This window comes from Vigna umbellata, chromosome 1 (assembly GCF_029865625.1).
Source record: "Vigna umbellata cultivar VRB3 chromosome 1, Vumbellata_1.0, whole genome shotgun sequence".
In the NCBI taxonomy this organism is placed as follows: Eukaryota; Viridiplantae; Streptophyta; class Magnoliopsida; order Fabales; family Fabaceae; genus Vigna; species Vigna umbellata.
The window spans coordinates 40,178,911-40,193,178 of NC_142165.1; the positions used below are offsets into that span (position 1 = coordinate 40,178,911).

Here is a 14,268-nt window from a genome sequence, read left to right on the forward strand (position 1 = left end):
CGAAAAAGTGAATTTACGTGGCAGAAAAATTGCATCACGCGTTAAGTTGATTAAACTAGTGGCTTATCTTGGTCGCTTCAACTAATGTTATAGCACAGGTTGCTTTCCCTTAATTTAATTTGACTAATTTGTAACGTAAAAACACTATCACGTAAACATCATGCATGCCCCCCAAATTACATGTCCATGCACTTTTCAAATGGAAAACCCTAATGTGGGTTCCTCATGCGCTTTTATACCCACATATATGTATACCAGCATGGCCTACCATTGCCAAGTTCGAGGCTATATATACCACCTTTCCCTTGCACTTTTCATTCACAAACATTTCTAAGAAAATCCTCTCTTTCCTAGAAAAAGCTCACCAATTCAAAAGCCATTTTGATCATTGCATTTTCCATATGGAAAAGCTCATTTTCAACTGTTTCATTGGATGCTGTCTTCTTTATTCTCTCTTGCCTGTGCATGGCAAACCATTGTCATGCAATGAAACACCCTACCCCCATGTGTGCAAACATTACGTTGTCACTACCAACACACTATCAACCCTAGATGCTCCGTCCTCTTCCTTCCACGACGTGGCCCTTAAGGTCACCGTGGATCAAGCCATGGAGCTTTATAAACTTGTCTCAAACATGGACCTAAATAATTTCAAGGATGAACGAGCCAAATCGGCTTGGGAAGATTGTTTGGAGCTCTACGAGGACACACTTTATCAACTCAAACGCTCAGCGAACTCGAACAATCTAAATGACAGGTTGACTTGGCAAAGTGCATCCATTGCCAATCACCAAACATGCCAAAACGGTTTCACCGAACTCAACGTTCCCTCTCACCTAAACTACTTCCCCAACATGTTAAGCAATTTCTCCAAACTGCTTAGCAATTCCTTGTCCCTTAGCAAGGCAATGACTTTGACATCATTGTCATCGACTAAACAAAATGGTGGGCGAAAGCTGCTTTCAGACGGCTTCCCCTCTTGGATCTCTCATTCAGACAGAAGGCTTCTTCAGGAAACAACATCAAAAGCTGATGTTGTGGTGGCACAGGATGGCAGTGGGAACTATAAAACCATCTCAGAGGGTGTGGCTGCAGCTTCTAAGCTCAGTGGGAAAGGGCGTGTTGTGGTGCACGTCAAAGCTGGTGTTTACAAAGAGAATATTGATATCTCCAGAACTGTGAAAAACTTGATGATCATCGGAGATGGCATGGGTGCTACTATTGTTACTGGTAGTAGAAACGCGCAAGATGGTTCCACTACTTTTCGTTCTGCTACTTTTGGTAAGTTCATCCTCGACTCTTGTATTCATATAAACCATGCATTCACATATATATGTTCGTGTGTTTGTATATATATATATATTAGAAAAACCTCGTGTATTTTATGAACCATGCATGTGTCTAGTATATATATACAAACCTAAATGAAAATTTTCCATACAACCTAACTCAAAAATTAAAAAATATGGCATTTGAATGACTAAAAGGTACCTATTCAGGATCATTGTTTAGTTTTTCTCTATTTTGATCAGAGCATGTAAAATATAATAATACTGATAAAAAAATGTAAAAATAATAATTTAAATTTCTTTTCACTCTTATAAAAATTAAACCCTATTTCACCCGGGCCAGTCCAGACAGGGACATGAGTAGTACTAATTTCTGTACAACTTAGTGTTACGGACTATCATAATCAAAACTTCCTGTCATTTTACTATGAAGAAATTTAAAGAAAAAACAATCTAAACTTTTCATTTTCCAAACAGTGAAAGTAACCTACACGCCGGAATCAACCATAATAAACTCTGATATTATTATTATTTCAAAAGTGACACAAACAAAAATATTTTCACTTTACACTCGGTGAGAATATCTCTCCATGATAAAGACAAACGAAAATAAAAAGCTTTTTTATTTTATTTTGCATCTATAACTTTTATGCGTACTCACTAGTAAAAGGTTAAAACCGTTGATCATTATTGCAGCGGTTTCCGGAGACGGCTTCATTGCTCGGGACATCACCTTCGAAAACACCGCCGGACCGCAAAAGCACCAAGCGGTGGCTCTCCGTTCCGGATCCGACCACTCGGTGTTTTATCGGTGCAGCTTTAAGGGGTACCAAGACACCTTATACGTGTACGCCAACCGCCAATTCTACCGTGACTGTGACGTATACGGAACCGTAGACTTCATTTTCGGGGACGCCGTGTCGGTGCTTCAAAACTGCAACATCTACGTGAGGAGGCCGATGGGCAACCAGCAGAACACGGTTACAGCACAAGGAAGAACCGACCCTAACGAGAACACAGGCATCATCATCCATAATTGTCAAATCACTGCAGCTGGAGACCTGAAAGCGGTGCAGGGCTCTTTCAGAACCTATCTGGGTCGCCCCTGGCAAAAGTACTCAAGGACTGTGATCATGAAGAGTGCCCTTGATGGCTTGATTAACCCCGCAGGTTCGCCATTTTTCTTCATACTCTATAACTGCATCAATATTCTATAATACATAAGGGTTTTATCTCAAGTAAAAATGAAGTTACAAAACTCTATTACAATCGGTTGGAACAATTTCCTTATCTTTTTAAAGATGGTTACTCCAATCATTTAAGCTAGAGTTATTTAGATTTATTTTTACTTCAATATAAGATAGAAAAATCTAAACAATAATAGAGAGCGACATGAGATAAGGGTTACTCGTTGGGGTAAGACCCACATCCCGTGTCCTTTGTTACTTTCTTTTGCTCAAATTAGATTAGACAGTGAAGTTAGAAACTTTCATATTCTGACGATAGACCGTACGAAGAGAGAGAAAGACTAGGGTTAAAGTGGGACTCTTTATCTTTCTTCATCATGCAAGTACAATTGCTAGAAGGAAAAAAAAAACTAATGGACACTGATAATTATGTTTTGACTCCTGCTATCACTTGATAATTAGTAAGAGAGAGTCTTCTTATGGTAAAAGTGTATGACAATAAGTTTTAAGTGAAAAGGAAGTTCTATAAGTATTTTTGATTAAAAAATTGGAGTTATAAAATGATTTTAGATGTACACAGCAAGTAAGAGAACGTTTATATAAAAATAATTTAGGTATGATACAATAGAATAAAAGAGAGAAAAATAACAAGAATTAATAAAAATATATAACTATTCACACTCTTCTTAGCAAGATGGGGATGTTCGAAAGGATAATAACTCTCTACAGGAGTCTGCGTGCCCTTTGGTGGTGTATGGGGACAGAAAGAAAAAGAGAAAGAAATAATTGAAAGATAAGAAAAACTAAACTTACCCTAAAAATAATTTTTATCATATTTAAGAGGTATAATTATTATTTATTTGACAACTTACACATTTTAGACCTGTTTAATTATAAAAATCAATTTTAAGATTTTAAAATAATTTTTAATATTTAAATAAAAAATATTTTAAAATAAAAATAATAAAAATTTTAATATTTTTTTGTAATTAAAATAAAAAAAAAAGATTTCTGAAACTAATATCTAAAAATAGAGAAAAAATAACACGAGTAACTGTTAACTGGAGTATTTATTTACGTACTTACGGTTGGAGGGAAACTGGTGTTGTTTCTACAGGTTGGTCTGAGTGGAGCGGAAACTTTGCACTGAGCACTCTATATTACGGTGAACATGCGAACACAGGAGCAGGTGCCGGCACCGGAGGGAGGGTGAATTGGGGAGGGTTTCGTGTGCTCTCCAGCGCTGAGGCTGTGAAGTTCACCGTCGGAGAATTCTTGGCCGGTGGCTCGTGGATTCCTGGGAGTGGCGTGCCCTTTGACGCAGGTTTATGAAAAAGGAAAACTGAAACGATGTGTTTTGTTGTGTTGTCTTGTGTTGTGCTGTGTTGTGTGGTCAGTGTGGTGGGTGGAGTGGGGAGGACTTGGGTGGTGCTGTTTCCAAATTGGGACATAACAACTTCCTTAAAGAAAGGAAAACTAAATTGTCATGTAGGTTCTGTGTTGGGCTCTTCCTTGTACAGAGGGTACACAAAATGCTGTACTTCAGGTTGTGGGCTTCGTCTTCCCTTGCCTTAAGGACACTCTGTTCCTTTTGTCGACAGAACTTCAAGGAAGCATCGATCCATCCATGATGATACTTGATAGATAGATAGATACGAATATTCAATATTCTGTACTTCTTTTTTCTGACGTGAAGATAATCCTGTATATATATATATGTATATATTATATATGTGAATAATTGTAGTGGAATGTCACCCATGTGTGTTCATTTGCATAAGTGTATAAAAGTTTCTGATTCAAGTTTTTCTATCTTGTACTATATCTTCATAAATATTGAACATCATTCTTCTTCAGGTCCTCTATATATTTTTATGTCTTTATTTCACCCGATTATATCATTATTTTTTTGCAAAAAAAGTATATATAGGAAACATACAAAAATGATTTTTCTATCTTAAAATATCTGTTTCTCTTTTCACTAAACACCCTTTTAGTCTCTAAGTTTATTAAAATGGATTAAGAAGTCATTCTAAATGTATACTTTTCAAAACAAAAGTCATTTGTGCCAAATAACACCATTGATAATTATAATCCCTGCTATAGGACCCACAAACCAGTGGCGAGAAATTTGGGGCATGAAATTTAAAATTAGAAGAAAAAAATATCTAAACCGACATGGAGAAAAAGATAAAGACCCTGCCATTAAACCTTTCTTATCTCTGCTAATCTTAAATCGTATAGACGTACATGATAACAAGGAAAAGTAAACTATAAAAGGAAATACAGCTATACATACATACATACATGAAGCTCATAGCCGCAAATTATAATTGAATTTATATTACGTTAAACGGTTGTAATTAATGTTTCATTATCCTGACCAGCTGTGTATTCAGATAACTAAATACGTTCACTGTTCATTATCCTTGTCTTCTCTTATTTTCTGTTAAGTTATTTAATCATCTGAACTAAAAGAAAGGGTGTTTGTACGTGTGTGATAAAATGCACACTGCATGAAATTAAACAACCGTTTATAATAGTATAAGCACATCGCAAAGAAGATTAGTGATACGTAATTGTAGTATAAGTTGTCGTTTTCTAGTTAAGATGATAATTAATTGATTAAGGAAACTAAGTCACATGGAAAGTTAAACAATGTTAGGTTGTGGTCCTCTGTTGATGTTAACCTTCTAAGTATGGATTGTGATAGCTATCAAATAGAATTACAGAAAAACCAAACGGTTTTGCTCTGAAAATACAAGTCATGATATGTCTGGTCTTCTTCTTCTGTATTTTTTCCTGTTTAGCCGCCAGCAACAAGTTGTAATTAGCATATTCTTCTGTGAAAAATTAATACGATTATCGTGGAAAAGCAAAAGAAAATGAAGTATGATAAGATGTTTAAGACTTAAAAGGCTTGTGTATATAACTGGTCCACCCATCATTTCTAATAGCTGTCTTTTGGTGGCTTTATCTTTAATAAACTACGATTTAAAATTTCAAATATTATGTTGAACAAAACCAGGGAAATGATTGGAGGAAAAAAAAACAGATTAAAAACTTAACTTAAAAATAAAACTATAAGTAAGCGTCGACTTTGTTGTATTAATTTGTGTACTGTCTTTTTCATATATAGTTACCGTCAATTTTGTAACACTTGTATGCGACAAAATATATAAAATGTAAAATAAACTAAAAAAATCACAAATTAAACTATTTGTTATTCTGATTTTTCAAAACAAAAACCGAAGTGTATAAATTAATTTGAACTATTTTACGTTTCATTTACATAAATAGTTATGATAAAAATTACTTACTACTATATAATTAGTGTTTGTTTGTGCAACGTGTAAATTATTTTCAGATTTTCTTTAGGGTCCTGATCGAAAAAGCGTACATGGTGCAACATAATTAACACTGTCATTTTCTTATATTTCCATTTAACAACCATAAGTAGTATTATTTTATTTTATAATTTTATTTATATTTATTTTGTTAGTAAAGGGCAAAATCATAAACAATCCCCAGAAAAAAAATCCAGATAAATCAAGATTGAAATTTTTTAGTGTGAGACAAATTATAACTAATAGCATCTCAATTAATATTAATCTGAGTCTCATTTATTTATTGTTTACTGTATTAAAGAAAAGGTTATAAGGTTGAAGAGTAGTGGGGCTCATAGCTCACAAAGGGCCCAGGCCCAGCCCAGGACCATGCATTAAATCAAAACTATATGGATGTTTTTTACACGAATGAACGTTTTGGTAAGTCAAATCGGAACCTGTGGTGATGATCACAACATGAAAGGTAACGATGGATAATGATAACCTTGTCCATAGATAGATGATAGATAATTTATTAAAAAAATACTTTCTACAGTGCATTTTTCCATAAACTTTAGAATGTCCTGATAGAAAACTCTTGAAGAAAGCAGTGACCTTTTATATGGGTGGAGTTATAAAGTCAACATATATTAACAATTGTAATTATAAAATAGAACTTATTAATATTATTATAATCTCTTAATTTTATAATTTATTAGGATTAGACGTCCATCACTGCCTATAAGGGCCTAAGTGATTAAGAGATTTCAATCTCATTAATTCATTTAATTAAAAGATTGGTATGATTAACAAGAGTGTGAGAAGTAGATATACTAGAAATCTCTTCAAACAATAGTGTGTGAAACAAAGTTGGGTAGTAGGACCAGATTGTCTCTACCAACCGATCAGAGGTTTGAAAAACAACATTTATATGTCATTAGTCACACTGTCAACTTAATAGCATAAATTGCAATCCTTCCACTAAGCTTAACATCATAAATTCACTCGTTGCCCCAACCATACTTCATTTTTACCAATATTTTATATAATCTCAACCTAAAAGTAAAAACACATTTTTGTTTTTCAAAGACAACGTTATTTCTGGCAAAAAAGAAAAAAACAAACTATGAGAAATGGATGTTTTGTTCTGCTATTATTATTATTGATATAAACACGTTCGATAGCGAATACCAGTAAGTGAAAGGTATCAATTTTCGAAACCTGTTCCTCGAATAAAGGAATCTTGTCACTATAATTATAAATATATCTATGGAATGAAAATATTGAAAATTCAACTCCTCTTTCTAAAGCGTAATAAAAAGATGATGATGATATTGAACAAATGGATGATTCTTTCTTTCATTCCTCCATTTTTTCTTTCAGATGGATGGTTTCAAGCTTTTCATATTATAATTATTTTTACCCATTTACTTGAAAACGTTGTACTCATATATTTACAGTTTCTCTTTTTGCCAAACTTTTTTTATATTTATCTTCAGTAGTCGGCAGGAGTTAAATTAAGCGTTATTTTAGAAATTATTAAGAGAACACTGAGGAAAATTGTGTGGTCATATCTCTATTATTAGATTGTGCCTGCCTATATCTTATCTTAGAACTCAAATAATTTTAGGGAAGATAGAATATGTTTATTTGATTACACTATCATTTAACATAACATATAAAATATTTTTGTTGTTTTTTTCATAATACATCCTTTTAGAAATTATCTTTATCATATTTTGTTATAGATTCATAAATATAATTCTTGTAGACTAATAATTAATAGAATGTAAAGAAATATTTTGAAATCAATTAACCTTGTACGTATTTTTTCTTGTTATTACGTACAATTAATTGACTACATGTTACGGTACATAGTTTGATTCTTAAAATATAATATTTTTATTTTAAAATTTTTTAAAAACCAACAGAAAATTATTTTTTTAATATATTGTTTCATTGTTTTTTTAGACATATTATTTTATTCGTTAATATCAAGTCTCACACATTAAATATATCTTAAAATGAGGAAGGTAATCTTATATAATCTCACTTTATAAACTAGTCTTGTAAAATTAAAAACTAGTTTTGTAAAATTAAATCAAACTTAAAATCCTTTAACTCAAATAAATTCAATCTATATGTGTTAAATTTAGATTAGAAATGGATTAATATCCCAGTAGCCAACGCAATCTAAATCAAATATTATTCATCATCAAATCATATTTTAGTAATTTCTATCTAATCTTTGTCCCCTCACTTTTGAATGGTTAAATAAATAAAAAAATGTTATACAACAAATATATACTAATTGCAGTTTCAAACGGTAGTCGCAAAAATATTTGTTATTAACATTTAATTATCATTGTAGTATACTTGGTGGTTATATATGTATCATTCTTACCTTTACTTTTTGGTGAAATCGATGACATGCATTGTTGATTATAATGTTTTTCATCAGTTGTCATATATATCATCATAATTTGATATCGTTCTGCTTACCAATATCTTACGTACTATATACTTGTAACTTTAATGTTTCTAATATCTTTTCTCAATTCTTCAAACTCCTGTCTTTATATACACTGATGGAGAAGATAAAATCATAATAACTAGGTTGAGGATTTTCGTATACAAAATGACCAGTCAAGGATAATTTAAAATTAATGTTGTAGATATTAAGATACAACCAAAGTTTTACATAAAATTTTTCGATAAGAACTTAACTCAGAATGAACAATATCTAATATAGAGATTTATATGTGTTATCTCTCCTTAGAACAGATAGCAAATTAATCATCACTGTAATTTGTCAACTTAATAATCCGCCATAGCAATTTGAAACTGTTATGGTTTTTACGTTCGATTTGGGTGAAAATAGTGTTGCATCAAAGCTGTGAAGAGCCAGCTCTTGGTTGGCATATCCAAGTGAATCATTCTTGAATTATAACTGGTGAAAAGATATGCGTGCATATAAAGATAAAAATGTTTAAGGTTATTTAATGTAAGAAAACCTTGTTGGGAAGCATAGAAACATTACTAATGAATGTTGTTTGTCCTACATCATCAACTCATATATTAGTCTTTGTACAATACAGCTCTATCAAATAATTGTTGTAATACTGTATGATTGGAAATGAATGTAGTTATTAATCATTTCTTCTCACGATTTTCACCTAGAAAATTGAAATCCTATTACAGCTACACTTACATGACAATAAGTCAAGAACTGTTATGAGAAAAGAAAGGATAGGAATTGTATTTCTTATACCATAAGAAGAGAGTACAATTTTTCATATATATAATTGTTTGAAACAATATATAAACGGAATATAAATATAAAAATAGAATATAAATATATGAAGATAAATGCACAGATATGAACGGAAAATAAATTAAATCCAATATCCCTCCTCAAGCTGCAGCATATATATCCTTAATGCTCAGCTTGGACAACAAAGATTGAAATTGTGCTGGATGCAAAGCTTTAGTATGAATGTCTGCAAGTTGTGCTGAAGTAGGAATGGACAGGAGCTTAATTACACCAGCTTGAACTTTATCTCTTATGAGATGACAATCAATTTCAATATGCTTTGTTCTTTCATGCATGGCTGGATTTTGTGCAATTTGTATAGCAGATTGATTGTCACAAAACAGAGAAACTGGTTGTGGTAGAGGTTGTTTCAAATCATGGAGCAAATACAGAAGCCATTGAATTTCACATGTTGTGGAAGCTAAAGCTCTATATTCTGCTTCGGTTGATGATCTAGATATAGTACCTTGCTTCTTGGATTTCCAGCTAATTAATGATGCACCATAGAACACATTAAAACCAGTCATAGACCTTCTAGTGTCAGGGCAAGCAGCCCAATCAGAATCACTAAAAGCCTTGAGAGCATGTTCTGTGTTGGAGGGAAAGAATAATCCTTGTCCTGGATTGTTCTTGATATATCTCAGGATTCTTATTGCTGCTGCATAGTGATCTTCCAAAGGATTGGAAAGAAATTGACTGAGAGTACTAACAGCGAAACATAAATCTGGTCTTGTGTTGGTTAGATATAGTAACCTGCCAAGAAGTCTTCTATAGGCCTGCACATCTGAATAGGGTTTCCCTTCTGTCTTGGAAAATTTTGTGTCTGGCTGTATAGGAGTAGAAACAGGTTGACACCCCAACAATCCTGCATCTTCTAGTAACTCTAGAGCATACTTCCTTTGTGACAAATTAATGCCCTGTTGAGATCTTGCAATTTCTAAGCCCAGAAAATACTTGAGTTGGCCTAAGTCTTTAATCTTGAACTTTGCATTCAATAGAGCCTTCACAGTTTGGATTTCCTGGATGTCATCACCTGCCAAAACTATATCATCTACATAAACAGGTAAGATGGTAATATGAGCATAATCACTTTTGACAAAAAGTGAATAATCTGATTTTGATTGTGTGTAGCCTAAAGAAAGTAAAGTAGTTGTCAACTTGTAATTCCATTGTCTAGAGGCTTGTTTGAGTCCATATAAAGACTTCAACAACTTGCAAACTTGTCCTGGTTTTTCAGATTTATAACCAAGAGGAAGAGACATGTATACTTCTTCATCTAGATCCCCATGTAAAAAGGCATTAGTTACATCTAGTTTATGTAAATACCAATGTTTGGAAGCTGCTAAAGCTAGAACCAATCTTACTGTTGTGAGTTTGACAACAGGTGAAAAAGTCTCAAAGTAATCTAAACCTTGTTGTTGTGTGTAGCCTTTGGCTACAAGCCTTGCCTTGTATCGTTCAATACTCCCATCAGCATGCCTCTTTATTTTGTATACCCATTTACATCCGATAAGTTGCTTTCCATTAGGTAGATCAGTCAAAACCCAAGTTTTGGTATTTTCTAAAGCTGCAATTTCTTGATCCATGGCATTTCTCCAACAATCATGTTTGATGGCTTGGTTATAGGTTTTAGGTTCACTAACTTGGGAAAGATTAAGGACATATGATTTGTGAAGAGATGATAATGCATCATATGATAGATATGAAGAGATAGGATATAAGGTACCTGTGGATGACTGAGTGGCGGAAGAAGTAGATGACATGTTGCAATGATAGTCCTGCAGATAAGATGGTGTATGTTTTGGCCTAATTGATTTCCTTTGTGGAGTAGCAGTGACAGGTTCAACAGAAACAGGCTGAGAAGAGAAAATAACAGGGTCGGAAACAATAGAAGGAGGAGATGTAAGTGGTAAAGAGGGTTGATCAGTAACTTCTGAGAAAAGAGGTGATGAAGGTGAAATAATTTTGGTGACAAAATCCAAGGAATTTTGTGTATTAATAGATGAGTGCTTGTCACTAGTAAGAAAAGGAAATATATTTTCATAAAATACTACATTCCTTGATAGAAAAATTTCCCTAGAATTGAAATCTAACAAAAGGTAGCCTTTCACTACTGTTTTAAAACCCAGTAAAACACATTTTCTTGCACGAGGTTGAAATTTTGTTCTATGAGTTTGAAGAGTTGAAGCATAGCAAAGTGAGCCAAAAACTCGTAAGTAAGTAATGTCAGGTTTAACATTGTGTAACAGTTGAGATGGAGAAAAATATGTCAAAACTTTGGAAGGTAAAATATTAATGAGTTGCACAGCATAACGAACAGCAAAAGACCAGAAAATTATGGGCAAATGGGATTGAAACATTAAAGATCTAGCAACATTGAGAATGTGTTGATGTTTTCTCTCAACGACTCCATTTTGTTGAGGTGTTTCAACACATGATAATTGATGTTGTATCCCTTTTTGTCTATAAAAATTTGTCATTGCAAACTCATTACCATTATCTGATCTAACAGCTTTTACATCAATGCCAAATTGTGTTTTTATATAAGAAACAAAGCCAATAAGTTGTGATCTTGTATCTGATTTACTTGTCATTAATTTAATCCATGTGTATCTAGACATATCATCCACTATAGTTAAGAAATATTTGAAACCATCAACAGAAGAAGTACTATAGGGCCCCCAAATATCAACATGAATTAAATCAAAAGGAGCTTTTGAAACAGTAGTACTTAATTGAAAAGGTAATTTTCTTTGCTTAGAATAATGACAAGCATCACAATGCGTGTATTTTGTATTGGGTAAAGTGGCATACATGTTGCGTAATTTGGTATAACAAGAAAAAGAAGGATGCCCTAGTCTATAGTGCCAAATATCTATAGAGTTATGTCTTATTGTAGAACAAGCAATAGAATTCTCAGAAGTAATAGCAGCTGGTGAACCAAGGGGTGTGGGTGCAGGAACTATCATGACATACAAGCCATCTCTTTCTTCAGCTTTGCCAATCATCTGCAGGGTTGACTTGTCCTGTATTTCACAGGAAAATTCAGAAATGTTAAGTTTACAAGATAGAGATTTAGTTAACTTTGTGACCGAAATAAGATTGACAGAAAAATTAGGAATAAACAAGACATTATGTAAAGTAAGGTGTGGGCTAAGTGAAACAGTGCCAGAAAAATGAGCAAATGAAGAGTTCTTGTTGGGTAGTGATACTGTAATTGGTGAGATTCTATGATAAGAAATAAAATGAGACAAAGAATTAGATATATGATCAGTAGCACCTGTGTCTAGAATCCATTTGGAATAGATATTACCTTGAGGCTGGGAAGAAGTGGAAGCATTATGAGAGCTCACTAGATTAGTAGAATGTGGGATTGTGGGATTAGATTGAGGAAGAAGTGCCAATAAACCATGAATTTGCTCTTGAGAAAGTCCCAAAATTGCGGAATGTGACTGTGCCGGAGAATTATTATAAGAAGGAACTACTGTAGAAGAATCTGTTGTAACATTGTGGACTCTTTTGGATTTGAGATCAGGTGGTAATCCATGTATTAGAAAGCAAGTATCAATGGTGTGGTTTGTCCTGCCACAGTGAGTGCATTGTCGGGGTGCACCAAACCTTCCCCCTGAGGAACGAGCCTGAGAACCTTGATAACGAGCCTGAGAACCTTGATATGAAGATCTTCCCCGACCATAATCATTGGCAGGAGAGGGTTTACCTCTGCCATTGAAGGTAGAAAAAGAAGGTTTAGATTGAAAAACTTGTGACGCCATGACTGGAGGTTGAGAAAGAATTCCTGATTGTAATTGTCGCTCATGTTGAATTATCATCGAAAAAATTTTGGGTAAAGAAGGCAAGGGATCCATGAGAAGGATCTGAGAGCGAACAACAGAGTAATTATCATTCAAGCCTCTAAGAAAACAAAGAACACAATCATTTTCACGATATTCCTTCATTGTCTTAGAAACAACACAACAAGAAGCAGAAGATTGGCATTCAAGAATAGGGCGAAAATTGCAAAGTTCATCCCAGAGAATCTTCATTTTAGTGTAATATGCAGTAACACTTAGATCAGACTGATGCATTGAATAAAGATCTTGATGCAATTGTGAAATTCGAACAGAATCACCTTGGGAGAAACGATCTTTGATATCCTTCCATGCCGTAGCAGCAGAGTCAATCCAAATAATACTTGTAGCAATCTCATGAGAAACAGAATGATTGATCCAAGATAAAACTAGATTATTGCAACGCTTCCATGCTTGAACCATTGGATCTGTACCAGCTGGACAAGGAATGGAACCATCAACAAAGCCAAATTTATTCTTCATTTGTAGTGCCATAGACATCGAGCGAGCCCATCCATGATAATTGTGACCTTCAAGAATCGGGGAAACAAGCACCAATGAAGGATTCTCATTAGGATGAATGTAATAGTCATGTGTTGTATCTTGCAACGATGCGAGAGTAACAGAGGGAGTAGCCATAAAAGGAGAAGAAAAAGGCAGAAAAGCCAAGAACGAAAGGTAGAAAATGAAGATCTGGACAGGAAAAGAATTGGTGGCGGAAGAACGTGATAAAAAATTAATTTTCTTCTGATACCATGTTATGAGAAAAGAAAGGATAGGAATTGTATTTCTTATACCATAAGAAGAGAGTACAATTTTTCATATATATAATTGTTTGAAACAATATATAAACGGAATATAAATATAAAAATAGAATATAAATATATGAAGATAAATGCACAGATATGAACGGAAAATAAATTAAATCCAATACGAACCATTATTTAAAACACGAATAAATCACAATTTTTTTATTAGTTATATAAAATTTTATTTACTTTTAACCCAATGTGTATGAAAAAACTATGCTTTTTTATTTTAAGCAAAACAAGTTAAAAAATGTAGATAACTATAATTAAGTTATTAAAACGTGGATAACTTAAACTATGTTTTATAAAATTGTGATTAGTTTAGATAATGTATTTAAAAATATAAGATAAATATTTAAAAAATATGAGTAATTTAATTTTTAATATTTCGTATTACTATCACATGATACAATAATATTAATTTGTTATGGAGTATATTAATTATATACAATGACAGAGACAAAATAAACCAAGTCATAATTAAATTATTATACTT

General features: G+C 33.1%; 2 protein-coding genes across 2 annotated transcripts; one reads left to right on the forward strand and one right to left on the reverse strand.

The window, feature by feature from the left end:
• The first annotated feature begins 339 nt into the window (after positions 1-339).
• LOC124848014 (pectinesterase-like) lies at positions 340-4,343 on the forward strand. Its single transcript, XM_047325616.2, has 3 exons — positions 340-1,281; positions 1,986-2,459; positions 3,594-4,343. Exons 1-3 carry the CDS (start codon positions 402-404, stop codon positions 3,806-3,808), a joined length of 1,569 nt encoding a protein of 522 aa, XP_047181572.1. The 5' UTR covers positions 340-401; the 3' UTR covers positions 3,809-4,343.
• Positions 4,344-12,528: 8,185 nt separating this feature from the next.
• On the reverse strand, positions 12,529-13,621 carry LOC148205340 (uncharacterized). The gene is made up of 2 exons (XM_088110428.1): positions 13,245-13,621; positions 12,529-12,835 (listed from the first exon to the last, which is right to left on the reverse strand). The coding sequence occupies exons 1-2, from the start codon at positions 13,600-13,602 to the stop codon at positions 12,666-12,668; spliced, it is 528 nt and encodes a 175-aa protein (XP_087966554.1). The 5' UTR covers positions 13,603-13,621; the 3' UTR covers positions 12,529-12,665.
• Between the last annotated feature and the right edge of the window lie 647 nt (positions 13,622-14,268).